Source organism: Chroicocephalus ridibundus, chromosome 9 (genome assembly GCF_963924245.1).
Source record: "Chroicocephalus ridibundus chromosome 9, bChrRid1.1, whole genome shotgun sequence".
In the NCBI taxonomy this organism is placed as follows: domain Eukaryota; kingdom Metazoa; phylum Chordata; class Aves; order Charadriiformes; family Laridae; genus Chroicocephalus; species Chroicocephalus ridibundus.
The window spans coordinates 15,831,117-15,851,269 of record NC_086292.1 but is presented as its reverse complement, the minus strand read 5'-3'; the positions used below and the strand labels follow the sequence as shown (position 1 = coordinate 15,851,269).

Genomic DNA, 20,153 nt, shown 5'->3' with positions numbered 1-20,153 from the left:
GTATGCATTTTCTTAAAATGCATTTTAAAATTCTATCTCACCATACTGTGTGGTCACACAATATGATCCAGCACATCATGACAGATCATCAATGTAATTTTTGATTAAGATCTGTAAAAGCATGAAATTGTATAGGCTGCTTATTGCCATAATACGTCAAGTACAAAGAAAGTGGACGTTTATGCTAATAAAAATGCCTTGATCACAACATCTGATCCCAGCTGACTCGGGCCACTGGTCTGAGAGACTTTCAACATACAGAAGGTTCACTTTGTAATACACCCAAATATATTTTTAAAGATCATGCCACTCAGTCTGCTGGCTGTTTTCAAGGAATACCTTGATTTCATTTTTTCCCACATATTTATTTTCTGTTTTCTTCCTTTTATTTCCTCTACCCCTTGAAGAATTTTTTTATTTGTTTTTTAACATCTAAAACCTTCTTATATTCTTCACAGCTTTAGATTACTCATTCAGCAAGTACTTAAATTTTTTTCTGTTTTTAAATAGTCTAAGTGCCTATTCCTTGCTATATACCATATATATATTTCTGTTTCATAACTATTCAAAAATGTAACCTAGCATGGAGCTGTGTAGCAGGGACTATAGAATGATAGTAGGAAATAATGATGTTTCAAGATTTTATTAAAGAATATGCAGTCAAAACAAACTTTTGTATTTGAGATCAAAATATATGATCTAGATGTAACAGGTATTTCATATATTGAAATCACCTGACATTACAAACAGGATAGGACTAAAGATATATTGAGGATCATCTGTTTTATATATTCTGCTCTTTTCGTGGAATCATCTAAAACATTGAAACAGCCATTTGTCTATTTAATGCCCGTTCTCACAGAAACTTTAAGAAAGGCAACTATTAAGAGAAGGAATTCCCTTTGAAAGGAGAACTCGTGCGTCATTTCAGTTGTAAAGTGGAGCACGGTCATTTGCACCTCTGAACCATCAAGAGACTTATTTCTGTGGAGGCAACGAACCATCAGTTTCAGAACCAGGAGAGACTAATCCTAAACTATGCTTAAAATAGTACTCTAGTTTATCTGAAAGAGAATGCTTCTACTCCTTTTCCTTTGAACTTCAGCAGCATCCCTCTGAGCTGTTCATAACTGCTCTCCCATTGTACTTCTAATTCACATTTTCTGCTCAACTCTGTCTTCACAAAGAGTTTTGATCTGAGCTCCCTGGAAGTGAATTTGCATTTAAAAAAAAATTCTCCATTTCAAAATGCATTTAATATTTTCTCATAGTTTTTAAGCAAAACCTTAATATTACAGCAGCATGAAATAATGAAAACTCATAAACATAGTAACATAAAATGGTGACTGTATTGCACCATCCATACATGACTTGTCCTTTGTCAAGCTGACATCTGTGCGTATGTAATGGCTTCAATGTCAACTCTCAGAAAAAATACCAGTAGGAGAATAAAGCTGCGGCAGCTTTTCTTTTCCAATACACACAAAAGCAGACCCAAGAGAATGAAGGAAGTTGGTCTACTTTGTGGCTTCTTTTCACATCACAAGATAAATTGTTTCCAATTACTTTACTTCAGTATTAAGTAAGGACTGATCTGCATATGGCTTCAATTAAAAAACCCATATGTAAGCCAGACATCTGTGATAGCTTGACCTCTTCCATATGCATATGAAAACAAGCAATGCAGAATATGCTGATTGGGGATACTGTGATAAACAAACAAGACCAAAGGATGACCTAGTAGCTATTACCTCCAAAAACCTAATAGATCATGATCTGCTAACTTTTAAAAAATGACTACCAAATATTGCCTGCATTAGTGGTTACCATGCCTGCAACTGTTGTTTCCCAGTGTGCAGCATGCTACTGCTGATATGCTATGTCTCTCTTAGAAATACCTGAATTATAGCCAAATTCTTCTTTAAATTTCCTGTTGTCAATCTAGGGAACGCCACTGGCTTTATTTCATGGACAAAATGTCTCAAGCCTACACTATATGTTTCCAGTACTCTCTGATCTTTATTCATGTGCAGTTTTCTTTCTCAGCAGAAGTTAATGAAGCCGCACATGTGTAGCACACTGTTCAATAACCACAAACCTTTATTATTTGTTACTAAACCCTTGTGACCAATTAACCTTTGCCATTTATTTAATAATAACTACTGTTGTGTAAGAACCCTCCATGCAATCATAGGAAGTCTAACTTTTTCAATTTTTTAAAGTACCTTTTAAAATTAAGTACAAGACAGAAATGTAAGATTACAGAGGATAAGAAATTCAGTACATAAGACAAGATTAGAATTTTAAACACTGGTGAATTATTCAGAGTTCAGAGAAAAAATGGTAGTCTTGCCTTTTGGAAATATGATATCAACACTGACCATTTCACTTAGGTCAGACATTTAGCTTAGATTCTTGCAGAATTGGTAATTCCATGTAAAAATTAGATCAATTCTGGAAAGATGTCTTAGATACATTTGTAACAATCCAGAGAGAAGCATATAAAAATTAAATTATTAACAAGATTCTTTTGAATGGGCATTAAGGAGAACATGAAAAAGGTTAATTTACCTATTTTTCTCATGAATTTGCTGAAGGCTGCTCAAGGAATTCATAGTCAACAACAATTACATAAATTAATGCAAGTATATATATATGCACATGCATATTCATCTATAACAATAGCTGATCACAGATAATTACTCGGGAATTCAGGCAGCTTATAGCGATTAATATTGTAACACAGAGTGGTATGAAAAATAACGTAGTGGGAATTTATAAAAGAAATTGCTCCTTGCAAATGAGAAAAGCAATTTTTCAGTTTTTTCCATCATAGGCAAAATGGCATTATTCTTAACTGACACTGACATTCTTCCTGTATTTGCTTTGCACAGAGAATCTTTATGGTGCTTGCTAGCAGGGCAATAGAACATTCATTGCATCATTCAGTACAGGTTTCAAATCAGGATCCTAAAGAAATATTGAACTATTGCTTTCTGCAAGGGAAAGAAGATTTTGCAAATTGCAAAAGCAGCAAATAAAATTTAATAATTTCCATTGCAGAAAATCTACAGCCTTTGAAAAAAAATTAAAAGCTAGTTTTAAATGTTCATAATATTGTTAATACCTAATTATTTAAAATACCATATAAATAGTAGTAGTGCAATTATTTTCATTAAAAGACTAAGAATTACCAATATATTTTACGTGGACCATTACAGAGACAATTTCTTTGATGTTTAAGACTTTGAACACATGAACAAACCAAGGAAATTTCTGTATATCACTGAGCTTTTGGGTTATTTTAAAGAAATTAAATTTTATGTTAGTAGAATACTTTTTTTCATTTAATGGAGAAAGGTGAATCTCTTCCTGCTATAGTCTGTATTGTTCTTCCTTCTTGTTCTAAACATAGAGTCCTGTGTGCCCTTAATCTAATACACCTTTCCTATTTAATGTAATTACCTAGGTCACTTGGCAGCAGTGACCATGAAATGGTGAAGTTCAAGATCCTTAGGGCAGCAAGGAGGGCGCACAGCAAGCTCACTACACTGGGCTTCAGGAGAGCAGACTTTGGCCTCTTCCAACCCAAGCCATTCTATTATTCTATGAATCAATATTCCATTAGCTGGACTCAGTCAATGAACTGTTTTTCTCTGCCTGCCTATTCTAGTTCTAAGGTTTGCGATGCTGACACACCACAAGCACAAGTTACTGCAATACTAGCAAACTGGTAGTCATGCACAGATATTTATACATTCTGCTTTAAAATTGCAGTGTAAGGAATAACAAATTGTTCGGTGAGCAGTGGTACTGAAAAGGCCTGATTTTCAATGGTCTTTGTCCTCTTGTTCCCACATCCCCTCCTTCACATGACTCCCATGCCAATCTGCATACGAATAGATGCTGATGGCACAAGCTCTGGGAGTCAGGGGGAGCCACATCTGAGGTGGCTGCAGATGCCACAGGCACCGACCTGTCATTGGTCAGGTGCATTTTCTCCCAGAAAGTCACTGGTTTAGGATACATCCCTCTAGAAACCTACTGACTCCCACAGCAGTTGCAGGAATCCTTGTGGGCTTACTGTTCTGTTGAGTTTGTCTGAGATTGGCTAAAACTTTCAAAACTTGTTAGAGGTGCTATGGGGAAGAACTGGTGCATACATGGGCAACACAATCACAGAAAAACTCATCTGCTTTGAGAATTATTTATATTTGGATGGTTCTCACACCCAATTATGTATAGGAATTCAAACAGTTTTGGTAAGATTTCTAATAAAGCATGTTAAGTCAAATGTATCAATTTCAATTGGCTAATGGATTTAAATTATATATTAAAATGTTCAATGCAATAGTATACAAATAAGTGTTCTTATGTAGCAATATACAAAAAACATACGCTAGTTTCTGACAGAAAGCACAAAAGCCCTCTGTGCTGCAAGTCATGATTTTAGAAAAACAGTATGTTCTCCTTCCATATACCTTGCTTGAAGTATTATTTCTGTGTTTGCAATAAAAGATCAGAATGGAAGAGATTACCACTGAATACTCCAGAATTTAGAACTTAAAATTACAGAGTCATTTTCTCTTGTAAAAAAGGATTGTGTTTTAGTGGCATTTTTATGAAATCACAGCATACTTCGCAAGATCTGTATTTTTATGCTTTACTGAATGGAGCACTAACTTTTCAAAATCTCATGATGAGAACAGGCCAACAATTTCCAGACATATTTATTGTGACAATTATTTGAAGTCAGCAGTAAGAATTATTTAATATGAAGCATATATCTGTAATGGTCTAATATGTATAACACACAAGACAACAGCAGATAGAACTGAAAGGTTACCAGTATTGAAAACGCACTTTTTTGCCACTGCTAGTTTTCCCCTTCTTGCGCATAAAGAATTCAAACAAGAAGGATAAAGACTATCTAAGCCACTGACATGAGTCTTGGTTTTACAAGTCAGTGCACACATGGATGCCTTAGCACAGTAAATTAATGTGGATTTGCATCAACAACCAGTAATTACGGTTTATGTCAGCCAATGAAGAGCAGAGGAATGATGAATTCACGCCATCAGAGCTGCACTATATTCGACCACAGAAATGTTTTAATTGGTTCCAAAATTTAATGCATCTACCAAAGATTAACGAAACCTTAAATGTAGTCCACAGACAAATCTCAAAACAACATGTCTGACTAGATTTATAAATTTGGCCAGTGTTTCTGCACTGTCCAGAGTAAGTGATATTTACATAGCTCTCAAATTCTAGAATATTGACCCAAACACTCCTGTCAAGATTCAGTTATCTAAGCCACTTTTCATCAAAGTTTTACTGTACTTAATTTTGCCGTATACATTTACATGAATCTGGACATTTTGACTATGAAGCTCCAAAAATGCCAAATCAGTGCCCCCTTTTACACCAATGAAAGACACAGTTGCTTAGTGTTAAGCACCACATAACATTTATTAAAGACATTATATTCTGTAGCCTATGGCATTCCATATAAAAGCAGGGACTATTAAAATAAGAGACTGTGACAGCTGGCCATTTTATATATGTGTTTTTGCATGACAGCACTGTTACTAGTACTATAACATAATAACTGTTACAAAACCAGAGTGATCTCAAAAGCTTAACCTGACTTGCACCAATTCCCATACTACAACTTTGAGCTTCATCCTCAAGGAGGTCAACACTTGGCTCCGATTCCTGTCTTTACAGTCTTGCAAAAAAATTAAATGCTTACTTTCCTCAAGGCCCTGTGGAAACAAATGCATTCTCAGCTCAAAGTCCACCACAAATATCATGCAGAAATGGAGGGGGTGAAAAAAAGTGTAAAGCACTGTTTTATCTCAGAGATTAATGTTTGTGGTAGCATTGATGAGAATCTCTCACAGGATTTCTTTTTGTGGCAAGCTTTAATCATTCTAACGTTATCAAAAGCAATGTATAAATCTAGCAATACATCTTATCACGAGGTCAGAAGTGACACAGGATAAACATTAAAAGCGTCTTTCTTTTCAATTCCTTTAGTGTAGAAAAATAAAGAAAATGTGAGTCCTTTGCTGCACAGTGTATTCATGTGTCATTAGCAGACTATTCTATACACTTCACATTGAAATTCTAGGGAAAGTAATAACTCATATAAATGAATTGGATATGTCAATTCTAATTAGTCTACAAATGGTAGGTAAGAATCCTTAGGAGACCACAGGGTATTCTCCACATTTTTGCAGACAAATCAAGTATCCAAATCGTAGCTAGTCTGTGGCTTGGGACACAAGAGAGCTTACACACAGCAATTCACAATATTGGAGCAAGGCAGCAAAAGAACAAGGTTAAAAAACAAAAGCTGCTTCTTGCTCTCCACTGGTTTTGGCAAGCTAGAGTACCCTGCAATAAAGAATGCCTTCTGAAACACAAAGAAATCAAAGCAAAAGAAGTAATAAACATTCACTAAACACTGTAACACGAAATGTTACAGCAGCTGGTTTTAACAGAAAACAACCATGAAGTGAAACGGGGTGTTACTACGTAGGTTGTTCTTTTACCACTGTGCAGGGAAAATGTCCATTTCTCTATCCCTAGTAGTAATTGTGATCACTATCATCAGCCTTGAAGAAACGGAACCTCCAGGAGGGCTGAAATTACAAACAAAAACATTTGCTTCCAGATCTAAACCTCAGAAGAAATCTAAGTGATGCCAGAAATGAATATACCATTAACATCCCCTAAAGCAGGGGTAGGGGACTGTACACAAATTATAATGTATACCAACACTATTTGGATTGAATTTCAGCCAGTATTTTCCCTCCTGCCCTGGTCTACAGCATCAGACACGTGTTTTTTCAGCACAATATCATTAGCTTACCTATTCATTTGCATAAATTTCTGCTACTGCATTGACCTAATAAGTGACAATACAATTTAATGATACATATTGTGGTGTGCTGTTCTCTACCAGTGAGTGACAGTAACTCATAACATGAAAAGGAATAAAAAAATTTGTTGATAGAATGCCACTGAGTTTACCCAGACACATAACCAGACATAAAACATAGTAATGGATTATTAGAAATGTATTATTTTATAAATTTATAAATGGAAGTAAGTACATTTATTTTTCAGAAGCATACAGTAGTTCCTGTAGTAGCCTATTCACTAGCCTAGGCTGCAATGAATTAGGATCCTCGCTCGCACTGGTACTTAAACATGCATTTTCAGAAAAAAGTTACGAGCTTTGGAACAGATTTAACATTTGGAATAAAACACGTTTCTTCCTATTTTCTGAAAAATAATTACTGCGTGACAAGAGGATATCTTTCGATTATGTCAAAAGACAGCAAAACCAAAAGTCTTATTTCTTCTTGTTAGTCTGTTAACATTGTCTTGTTCTACAGGCAACTGATGTATATAAATTCAATTATTAAATTAAAATCGGAGTCAATACAGCAAATTTGTATTGTACCTGATTTTTTTATTTTACCTGATTATTATCCGAAGTTTGATAGCATAATAAAGACTGGATGCATTACTTGTGGAAAAAAAATCAGATGTGGTCTACTGGAATTCAGCCAGCCTGCAATTCACTTGCTGCTACTCTTTTCCCTTTTTGGACTGTGTGCAGGTAGCTGAAATGTGACTAAAAAAGCAGCTGACCTCCGTTCTATTTCTACTATATACACCTCATCTTATGACAGCAGACCACAGACACATTGGAATACCTGAATAGAACCATTTCCAATCTGTGTTTGGCTATGTGATATGCAGACATTTCATAAGCAGAGGGTTCTGTGCCTTCATCAGAGGTTATGTGGCCTTGAACTGCTTGGCTTGGCTGCTGTACAGGAATGATAAACTCATACAGGATAATGTTGTCAAAAGAGCGCAAGCTCTAGTGCAGCTTAGTTTCTAGCACACCTTAACATACAAACCACAAATTCATAAGTCACTTAGGTTCTAAATTACCTTTAAAACAATCCTGTACTTGGGTACCTCTGAAAATTTTACTTCCTAAACTTTTATACTACCATTGGTGGTACTGCTACAATATTGCAAAGTATTCTTACTGTTCAAACAATAATCTTGGAAACTCAAGCAATAGTCTTGGAAACCATGTGCTACTATGGAACAATTGGTGTAGGGGTAGTGGTCCTTGAAGAAAAAACAGAATACATCAAGAGAAATTACCCTCTACCTTGTTCTCTACTTGTATCAACTCACATAGATGCCTTTATGTCTGGTAAGAAAACACTGGGTGATTTCACAACTAAAGAATCTCATTTGTACTAGGTAGTCAACACAAATAATACACGGTTACATTCAAGGTTCTCCTTTTTCAGATACCAGTTTAGCAAGACCTTGAATTTCTCACTTCTTACCAGTAAGACAAAACTATTACACATGCATGTGTGTAAAAGACCTGTGAACAAAAGTACTTTAGGCTACTGCAAACTGTTTGTACAAACTTACAAATTATGTTCCTTCAATATCCTGATCCTAAAAGATTTCAACAGACTTTAAAATCAGAAAAAAACCCCAACAGACAGTCCTTAAAGTAGTTTATCAAATTGCATGATTTGAAAGGCTAAAAAAGAATGAAGCAGCTAATTAGACTAAGCAAAAGATGATACGTCCTGTCTAATATGTGGAATAATTAGCTAACCCATTCAGTAGTATTAATTCAATGGTTTGGCACAGCATAATAAATAGCACTGGACTGCCAAAAGTTGAACTTCTTTTCCAATTGAGATTAATAAAGCTCTCTGAAAGCCTATATGCTTGTATAGACAAAAGCAACGTATGTGCCAGGTTCCTCACTAGGAACTGAGGAGATGGAATATCTCTTCACCTCTCACTAAGAGAGATGGCATTCCATTTCAAAGAGAGAAGATTTATTTCCATCTATTTAAGCATCAGTATCTAAATAAAATGAAGATTTCAGTCTAGAATAGTTACTTTGAATAACCTTTGAAATATGGAGGGACAACATGTATCTGACATATCAAATGACTTGTTAAAAATGAAACTTGATTACATACCAGGTAAAGTAAGAAAAGATACTTCCCAATATACTCACAGTATTGACAAATCAAAAAGTGTATCAGCAGAATGAAAGACAAAAAGGATCTCAAGAGAGATCATTGTAGGTATGGCCATTAAAAAGTAACATGAATTTAAGGAAAACTTGAATAATTTTAATTCGGAAGGAACAGTCTTAACAATAGATACAGAGGCATCTATGAAGGAGTGGCTGCTTTGTCTTCACATGCATACTTCAAAATAAATTATTGCAAACTTCTTTCCATCTGACCAACAAAATACTATCACTGTTGCAAGTTTGTTAGAGAGATGCCTAATAAAGAAATATGTTAGAAAATGTCAGAAAAAAACCAAAGCGTAGTGTTTGGTAGCTATGCCCCACACATTGATTAAAGGAAGTAGTAAATACGCAAGCAAATTGAATGCACACCAGTTGTTATAAACACGTTGACCCACAGGTGACTTTATTTTGCCTTCTAGCAGAAAAACTATCATGCTTGGGTTGGTAGCTTTTGCAGTAACTGCAGAGAGGAATTTTCTAATCTTTATTTCTCCTTGAATGCTATCACAGCACAGTGGCCAATTTCACTAGCCGAATGCCTATGAATTAACATTACTTTTAATTACTTTAGATAGAATCTGTATTTGAGCATGCTTTTCATTTTACATTCATTTTTCTTCCATTCATTCTCAAAGTCTTCGTTCCCACAAGACTGTTTATATTTTAATTTATGTGGGCTTTGACAACATACTGACTCCAATACTTTCCTAATTAAATTAAATTTACTTGCATGGTTTTGAACAGCAACCCGTGTTGACCTCAAAAGTGCTCCTTTTTCCTTCTTTCCAATATATGTTACTGTCTATCAAAGAATTATTTTCCCCAGGCCCTACTGCTTCTTCAGTCAGCCACTGCCTTTGTGCAACTAGTCCTCCAATACAGATTAGTATTTCAGCTTTAATAAAATTACAGTCCAAATCCTAAGTGGCCTGCACTTTTTAGTCCATAGATGTTGTTTAGGTCACTTCAGATAAATAATTGCAGAGCAGCTTCTGACCATACAAGCAAGAAAGGACTTTGATTTTAAGATAAGATAGAATTTTTCTCCATAGCCATTATTCCCAATGTTCTTCATAAATAAAACACTATTCAAAAATGTCTTTCTAGAATGGTCAAAGAATCGAAGCTGAAAGTATGGCTCACCTGTGACTTTTCCTTTCCTAACACATAAATTCAATCCTGAGCAATCCCAAGAAAGTGCCAGTACTTTCCCTCCTACAGTGAAAGATACTCTCCCCTTTTGCACTTCAATTTTACCCTTTCAAAACCCAGATTATTCCAACATTTTAAATTATTTAATTTTTGAAGAAAATTACTCCTATAGCACCATTTTGCCACTTCTGTTATGCACAGGTGTATTGAATACTTTTATTTTTCCCTGTTAACATTTCCTACATCTCCTTCTTTCCTACTGCAGGTTATCTTCGAGTGTAGAATCTTTTCTGGATAGAATTCTCATATGTAATGCCTAGTTAAAGAAAGCTCTGAATTCAGCTTTCTTTCAAAAGAAAAATTATGATCTGTGATTGTACATATTAGTAGCATTTCTTCTGATTTTCTTCAGAATTAATATGATGGTTTGAATCCAATAACCAAGACACAATATTACTTGGATTTTTTTTTCATGTTTATCTGTGAAAATTGGTTATAAAATTATGTCGAGGGCAAATGCGTACTAATAAGCCTTCCCTGCCTTTAATAATTTGCATTTGAGAGTCCAGTTAATGTAAGAGTTAGGACAGGGAAGAAAAAATACAGGAGGTCCCTCCTTTGATTTTTGTTTTCTCTTACACTTAGGACCTTAATTATGGCTCAGCATTTAGTTATGTATATGCTGTGTAATGGTTTGCATCACTATGATAGAAGCAGAGACATTGCTCTTTGATGTGTAACCCCAATTACTCCCCACCCCCTCAAATGGCAGTGGGCTGATGGCCAGGCCCTTAGGGAGCACATATGGAAAATATGGCATCACAACATGCACTTTCACTGTGTTCCAAGAGCTTGAGCTAAGACAGTCAAATTTCTCTTGGTTTCCTGCAGCAACATAGCTGTTCTGCAGCTAAACTCATGACCAGTGTGCAGCTGAATTCCTGATGCATCACTGAGCCTAAGCTTACCTGAGAGATTTCTACAGTACATTGGAGATGCTTCTGTTTAAAGCGTTACACAGCCCATCTAGCTAAGATGGAGTGGAACATCCTACTAATAGTGCCTTGAAGAAATAGGTCACATAAGTTGGACGCTGCCAATTGCCAAACAGAAACCAATTACGAAATCCATGTACAGGAAAATAAATAAATAAATAAATAAAATCAATGCTCATTGACATAGCCCAGGGAGTGGATGATATGCAGAGCACAAATCCGTACTGACATATATTGATATAAACAGGAATGCAGCTATCTGTGATCCAGACAGGAAGAAAATACAGCATGCACAGCGTTGCGGATGCTCTGCCAGCAAGGGACTGAGAACACATGCCATGCTGAATGGGGCAAACGGAGGGACAGAGGGAGAGAACAAACTATTGCTCCTGCTGTTACCACCCCTCCACATGTGGACTTTTAGATCAGATTGAATTTATGTTTCCCTTCAATTTTTTTTAATAACAAGCTTTGAAAAAAAATATTTTAAGATGTACGTACAAATGAATCTAGAAATATACTTACTTTGTACTCTGTGCATTCTGGCCATATATGCAAACACACATACAATGCGTTAGTGTATTGACATCTTACTGACTGGGGCTGCATTCTAGCTGCCCCTAAACTGTATTAAGTTCGCTTATAATGTAACTCAGGAAATCAGGGGTAAAATGTCATGCTCCTTAAGACATTCTGATTAAAATAATTTCTTGTATGTTAGTTCCTGTTTAGTGGCATAAGCAAAACACAGATAACGCCTACACCCCGCCTTTTTCTTTTTTACTTTTTAAATAAGGTTTTTCCTCTCTCTTTTTTAAACTAGCTAGTGTAAAAATTGATTACTGTGATGATTTCCAATTCACAATTTTCACTGGTCATTTAACCAGCAGTCAGATTTTAGTGCAATTATCTATTAATGTTTCAAGATTTAGTACAGAATAAGAATACAGTTATAATATTTTAAAAGTATATTTCAGTTGTTAATAAAGGCAGCATCAGGTCTCCTATAATTAAATTATTTTTGTTATTTAAAACAAGAGAAATTTTTAATGATGCTTTTTGGTTGCATGGATTAAAATTCTCAAATTACTACAGATTAAAATAAATATTTGACTCAGTCTTGTAAAACTTTTACTTGTTATCCTTGCTCAGTAAGAAGGTGCAAGAATTGAACAATGTGTTGTGCATAGCAGCAAGAGAAAAATGTCAGAAGCAAGAGAATAACCCCCAAGAGCAGAGCTGCAGGCAGCAGACTCAGTCAGCATTAAACACATGGAACAGGCAGGAAGATAACAATTTAGAAGCAGGGGGGAAAAAAAAACCCAACCAAAAAACCCAGGCATTTTAGAGACAGAGTGAGAGAGGAAGGGTAAGGACTTAAAGGCAGGAGGCTAAATAAATGATACTAGGAACTGGAAAATCCCCACACTGCTTTAAAAGAAAAAACAAGGTTATGACATAGCACAGTAAGAGAAGAGGCGCACTACTGATCAGCAGCAGGGCAGCATTTAAGAAGTACAGTTTCTTTGTTTTGAGAAGGAAAAAAAAAAATAAAAAAATCAGCAAGGGTCCTCCTAGTGGACGCACTTGACTGAAGTGACATTCTGTTTCCAGACGAAACTTCTTGGGTCTGCTATTTCTGACTAGTGTCAGGGCATAGCACTGCATTGTTCTTTAGATAACATAAAATAACATTGTGGGGTATTTATCTTCCTTTTGTGTGGAATACAATGTTTCAGAGGAAAAACTCTTGAGTTCAATTTTAAATGTTTCCAAAACACAAAGGTTTGTTGGGTTATGCAGTATGCACCAGTTTGCAGGTATGGCTGCATCAAGGCCAAAAGCATATCTCTGATTTGATATATATGTTATTTAGTTTGTAAGAGTAGATCTCAAGCTACATTAAGAGTATTTTGTAATTAGAGGTACTTGCAAGAAGCATATCCATAATAAAAGATACTTGATACTGCTTTTCTTTTAGATTAAGTGCATTTTTCCCTCTTGCTTTCTATTTTACTGCTAAGTTTCCCTGGTGGAGACAATTTATCTTATCAAAATCTCACAGGATAACCTGGTTAGTGCAAAAGCAGAACTCACGATAAAGAAGTAAAATACTGGGACTGTCATATGTAATTCACCTACGTAATTTTACTGTTTTACTTTTTTGTATGATCAACATCCTTTCACCTGTTCACCTACACGAAGTTTGTTGTTTTTTTTTCTTTAGAATTACGTTAATATATTGCATTTTATTAGCTGGTAGGAATTAAATAATAGAGGGGAAAAAGAATTTTCTGGTATCAGATACTTTGTTAAAAGGTTAACTGAATTAATAACTTGTTACATGAAAAAACTGTTCTTCCAAATTTGGGTGCTTGCAGGTTCCTAAAAAAACCCCGCCTTTAAATTGACACACGTATCTGTACTTTAGAGAAAATAAATTTTATCATTCCATTCTTATCTTAAAGCTCATTTTAAACAATCTTCCAGTCTAATTAGCATTACCTCCTGGCTCCTTAGTACCATCCTTTTGAATCCTGGCATGGTTAAAACACTCAGGTCTACTTGGTTTAGTACAGTGTGGCAAATGTCAGTGAGATACGAGGGCATATGGCATATAATTACAGAACCATATGGAGGCCAGTAGTGATAGTCAACAGTATTTGAATGCAAGACCAAGAAAGTTAGAGGAAGAGCAATAAAAGACCATAATAGATAATCATTAAATGAATATATATAATTTCTTTACAGCTGGAAGAAGCCTGTACATATCTGTCCTTTAATGAAGCAAAGTCACTCTGTGTGTAGAAGCATATAGCTGTGGAATGCAGTCTACGTTATTTCCGTTTTGGTTTGGAAATTTATAAACTCAGATTATTAAGATGAGTGATGCAAGAAATGACTTACCAACGCACAGAGCAGATCAACTGCTTCCAGTATCAGTTCTTGGTGGCCAATGCGAGTGACTCCCAATTCCTCAAGCTCTTGGTGAGTGATGTGTAGCAGCTGTTCGCCATTGATCTTTTCTCTTTCAAAATTTTTTATGTATTGTTGGAGGCAATCATCAAGGCCTATTTAAAAAAGCCAACAATGCATATTCAGAGAACAGAGACAAACAGTCATAATTCTCTAATTCAGAAATACAGAAATTTCTTGGGAATACAAGTATAATCCCTTGTTTGGATCTATTAAGGGAAATGTGCGAAAAAATTATAGTTTAATTTACATAGTATAGCGCATACTACTAAAGAGAAAAGCTTGTATTACTGACATTATTTTCAAAGTTCTTAAACATTTTAATATTAATTTTAAACCTTTCTGGTACTTATTAGGGAAACAAGGGGAAGGACAAAGAAGCAGAGAGTGACGTTATAGAAAACCTTTTTCTTATGATGTCACGAAGACCTAAATATAAGTGTAACTTATGATTAGGAGGATTCTTCCTGGTATTTCTCAAAGTCATACAGAGTGGCTATCACTGATTAGGAACAGTGGTTTTCAGGCTTAGTAACCACCTACACTAACTCTGCTACACCTAGTGCCAATTTTTAATATTTTTTTTCAAGTCCGACTATCCAATTTTCTGAAACTCAGTAACATACAAATGGTTTTGTTACAAAAACCTTAGATTAATAATAAAATTTTGCCCATGCACAAAGAATTATTCCATTTGTCCCTGAAAACTTGATATGGTAAGAGTAACAGATTCAGTAGCTGCCACATTATTCTGTTTCTCAGGCCAGAGAAGGGACTGATTAACATCATAACTTGAAATATTTTTCATTCCTCCAAATCTGTTTCCGAACCACACATGCTTTAAGTTTCCAGCTAGAACAATTAGTTGAACACTAGACTCTTTACTATTGAACGATACACAAGGTTATGCGGAGTTCCCTCAAGGACTCTGCCTAGAATTGTATTAGATTCAATGAAAACCTGATATGAATATGATTTTCTGAAGACCTACAAAGATTCAGCTTCAATAATTTCACCTACTAAGAGTAAGTAGAACACTTTGATTCTCAATTACTTTTCCTACAGTGAAGCAGGTAAACTCAAGATCCATAAAACCGATATCCAGAAGCCACAGAAATAATCAACTTGGGCATTTAAGGAAGATAAGAGCTTTGCAATATCACAACTTCTGCATGGTGCCTTCTATTAAACACACACAAAGTTACCAGTATGGTTAAATTAAGGAAAAATGCGTATGCAAGCACTTAAGAAAACACAATGCATATAAAGAAAAGGAAAGCAACAGGCAAGTGATATTGTTCTCATTTGTCAGTTTAAAAGTTCTCACAAATGCAATATAAACAGAAATAAAGTAAAAGTTAATGTCTTTATTACCTGGAGTATTAATGTAAGGAAACAGATAATTCTACCATGTACCTTAGTACCTTTTTAAAAAGAAATTTGTAGTTATTTTAACATTTTTGGAACCACAAAAGTTCTTTTAAATAACCAGATGCAGTTTTGCAATGATGAGCTGAAATATATTCCTCTAAATTAGTACAGGAACACTTAATGAGTTAAACAAGAGGATGAAGGAAGCTTACTGAAAACATATTAGAAAACTACATTACTATCTATTACTCCATTTATAAGCATACTTTATATTAGATATTATCAAGTGATTTAATTTGATTAATTAATAAAATTGGTCTGTTTCTTATTAATAGAAAACATTAGCTAAACATATTACTAACATGCAACATCCCAGCCTGACTGAATGCTGGGATTAGTTAGTGTCCAGAGATGAATTTCTAAAAGTTGTAGGAGGACTTGGTCAGAATAACCAAACCACCTGCCGAGGAAGCAAAAGCTTGTGGAAACTTAATTCAGAAAATTTGAAATTTAAAATTATCCTGTAGACGAAAATAGTTTATATTGTCCATGTTTTTCTATTCTCAGGTTTTTAAACAAAGTGTCTGCGAATGGGAGATCTGACACTTTATATTTGGCATGCTGAATATTACCACATTAAGTCTCAATTAAGCCAATGTAATTCAGTTGAGACACAAGGACTGTGACAACACAAGAATTGAATAAGACAAAACAATGTATTTGTCTTCTGTTCCATAAATACAAGGGGATGTATTGCAATTTCCTTCAATTAACTTATCTTTCAGAATTATTCAATTATTTACTCTGTAAACTGATAGTCTTAAATTATGTTATATTGCTCATTCATAATTTACTAAGTAACCTGCACAGCTTTATAGTCACTTATATCCCATCCAAAACTAGATTAGTGATATAAAATGTCATATTTTATGTTGTTATTGATAAGTATGAGGTAGTCTGGTTTGGTTTTTTTTTAAAAAAAACAAAACAAAACAAAAACCCTCAAATTCGCAGTCTGTTTGTAACTAATATACCCAAGTCTTTTTCTGTTCTGGAATAGTCTGCAAACAGGAGGCTCTTTCTCTGCATCTGTTCATGGTTTTAAATGATTTAATGAGTGATTTTATGTAATTGTATTTCAGTTTGGATTGGTTGAAAACTGGTCACTGCAAGTTTTGCAATTATTATTAAACATTCGAAATTCAGAGCCATCACATGTTTCTGTTCCCTTCTTGCTCAAGAACAGTTCCTAGAAACAATTTCAGAGCAAGTTCCAAAACCCATGCATTCCAGGCTTCCTTTTAGTGAATATTTGCCTAAAACTCATCAAAAAAAGTCACTGAAACTGACACCAGAAGTGAAATTATTTTGAAAAAAAGTGAAACAAATTAATTTAGAAATTTAGCATCAGTGGCCACAAATAAGCATTTGCAGTATTCAGAAAGATTTAGAAAGTACCAAATGAACATGACATCTTAGAAAAACTGTGAAGTCAGATGTATTAAATGTGACTTTGTGCCAGAGAGAATATATGACAGATGAGCAAAATATGAAATTTGTATTATTCATAGTGCTCTGTAATAGCTCTCCAGGGCATCTTTAGAAGGCGTTTACTTAATGGTGCAAACAGTATGGCAGTTGACAATGGAATATAGAAATATATCATTAAAGGACCAGGCAGTCTCATAGCATGACGGCATCTAATAAATACACACAAGAGAAGAAATATTTGTCCATTGCTGTCTGCTTTCCTGTCTACCTAGGAACTAGGTATTGTATTCCATTGTTTCTTTTCTTGCAACGTAGAATTCTGGTTTGTTTGGTAAGTCTCAGGTGTTACAAAGCAAGAATTTATCTATCAGTAGTTTATTTCTTTATTATCATGGCTATAATTGGTTTTAGCAATGAAAATATCAAAGATGCAATTAGAAAGAGTACAGAATGATATCATTTTGACTCACCAAAGCCAAATGGAACATTTATTTCCTCAAGCCACTTAAGCTTCATTAGTGCTTTTTATGCAATATTCTCAATATAATTTCTGTTTACAGACAACAACTAAATTAGTCAAGATTCATAACAACAAAGAAGTAAGGGGCATTAACTCTGGTTTATATGTAGGTAAATAAAATTAAACAGCCATTCCCAAGTTACACAGTATCAGTTAGGCAAAAAACACAGAGGTTTACAGTTCCGTTTCTGTACATTCTTACTTTTTTTTCAGCTTGTAACAAACCAATATATCCTTCATAGTGCAATACATTAATTCAAGGAAAAGGGCTTAAACATGTATAGTTAATTTTAAAGCTGAGACTTAACACCCATGATGAGAAGTCGGCTATATTGTCTCTTTCCATTTTTAAGTAAAAGAAAGCCAATTCCATCCACACGGACCAGGAAAACTTTATCTCTGTATTCAAAGAGTAGAAGAGAAACAAGCACCTCTGATGTATTGACTGCAAACTATGATTTTGCAAATAAGGCATGTAGTAAATTGCCTAAGTGAAGGAAACACAAAAAAGAGAGGAGCCAAAAAAAGGTAGGGAGAAAGGGCAGGAAAAGAAAAGCCTGTCAGCTTTAAAATACTTCTTTTCAGAACTGCATAACTAAGAAAAAAGAATCATTAAAACAACAAAGCAAACCAACATGTCATTAAAAAAATTCTATGTAGAGCTAGCTAAAAATCAGATGTAAGTATTAACTCAGAGCCAACATTACAAAAGTGATGCTACATGTTGTGGGCAATAAGCCCCACTGAGATTAAAATGAATCTTTCCATTGATGTCAACAAACATCAGGTTTGTTTTGTATTAAAAGCACAAACATAGTTGCCATGTTATGTAAAGATCTGGCCCTTTCTCTCTGGCATTAGGGATAATAAAAAAAACCCAAAACTATAAAAATAAATGAAAGAAAAGCATAAATTGTTGCTTTCTATGCAGGAAGTCAAATTATGCAGACAGGGCAGCTCTCACAGGGGAGAAATTTGGTGATGATAACTTTGGCAAGTGTGATCCATCACAAAAGAAAAGTAATTTCTAAGTTTAAAAAGTCTGTCATTTACAATTTTTCATAAATCTCTCCATAAATTACTTTTATTTGCTTCTCCTTTTTCATATATTTTAATGGATTTTTGTTACTTATTTTAAGTTACACTGGTTTTGTAATCTATCCTAAAAATTCCTGACCAAATGATGGTTTTGTTCATACTACATCATTATTCCCAGAGGAAAATATACAGCAGCTGGCTAGAACAGCAGAATGCTGGCTGTGAAATGGAAGGGTTACGGGGAGGGCAGACAGGAAAGGTCCTTGCCAGTTCAGCTTGTCACAAACATGACTGCTCTCGCGAGGTGATTCTTCTGACAGAAGAGGGCATACAAAGTGATACGCTCTGTTATAAAAACGCAGCGTTGCTCATTCTGCTTTTAGGATCTAAGATGAAAGAGAAGGAGAATGGCTCAGTGGAAATGCATTCACCACTCCTGACTTCTGTGGTTTAGCGCGGATGCAAGGATGCATTAGAGTCCGCTTACAGCCAGTTTGGCAAAGAAGTCCAAAATCACTTTGATTAAGGGTCTGAGAAAGTATTTAACGTTTTTCTTATTTAAAATACATTTTAAAATAAAAAGCACATAGCAGAATGCTGAAATCACAATTGCACAAAGGCTTATACACAACATCAGATTTGAAGTATAGATATAAGTGTCTGTGGAATCTGGGTTGAAAGGACAAAACCTGAAAGTCAATGGAAGGATCTCAGTTTGTTCAGAACGATACACTTTGGTCTGCCAAGAGCAAATTAATATCCCTATTAATATATCTCATTTGACTAATAAAAGCTATAAAACAATCATATCTCATTACAGAATGGTGATTTGCGAAAAAAAATCAATAAATCAAAGTGAAAAGAGGACAAACTTAATTTTCGAATGGTGTGGTGCTAGATGTTGGATGAAACCTACTAAAGCTGCTGTGTTTATTTGTGAGGGCAGAGATCTTGTATAACATGACCATGGTGCACAACAGGAACACGCCTGCATATGCATCTTGGGAGTGTGAGCCGAGTTGTGAGCCAACAGGGTTCATCTAATAAGTCAAAAGAAAACTGATCGTACTGAAACTACCCCTGGGTGACAAGGATTAAAAAAAAAAAAAAAAAAAAAAAAAAAAAGAAAAGGGACAGAAACACTGCAAAGAAGGGAGCAGAAAAGGTAAAAGACAAACAGAAACTGTGTGTGCTTTGAGAAAAGGCATAGAGAGGGAGACTGCTGAAGTAAGTTTGGAGCCATAAGAAGAGAAACATATTGTTTGATTCCTGCTGATTTTTGCAAATTACCTTGCACATGACCTTCCAAATAAATGGGACTGCACCTGAGAAACCTCGCCTGATTCCACTGAAGGCTTCTCTTCCTAGGCAAACCAACTTGCAAGCCCAAAAAAGTAGCTATTCACTATTAGGAAAAAAAGGAAACTCATTTCTGTGCTGGAAGTTACCTAATTAATTGGGGAAGACCGCACAAAATTTTGCTCCTGTCACAACCCTC

At 35.0% G+C, this 20,153-nt stretch overlaps 1 protein-coding gene across 3 annotated transcripts in view; it reads right to left on the bottom strand.

Annotated features, from left to right (window-relative positions):
• Positions 1-20,153, bottom strand: part of LOC134520563 (connector enhancer of kinase suppressor of ras 2-like) — a 212,699-nt gene that overhangs the window by 127,623 nt on the left and 64,923 nt on the right. For all 3 annotated transcript variants that reach the window (XM_063346115.1, XM_063346116.1, XM_063346117.1), the window contains exon 2: positions 14,167-14,330. In XM_063346115.1, the coding sequence (XP_063202185.1) occupies positions 14,167-14,330 (164 nt within the window). The remainder of the gene's footprint in view (positions 1-14,166; positions 14,331-20,153) is intronic.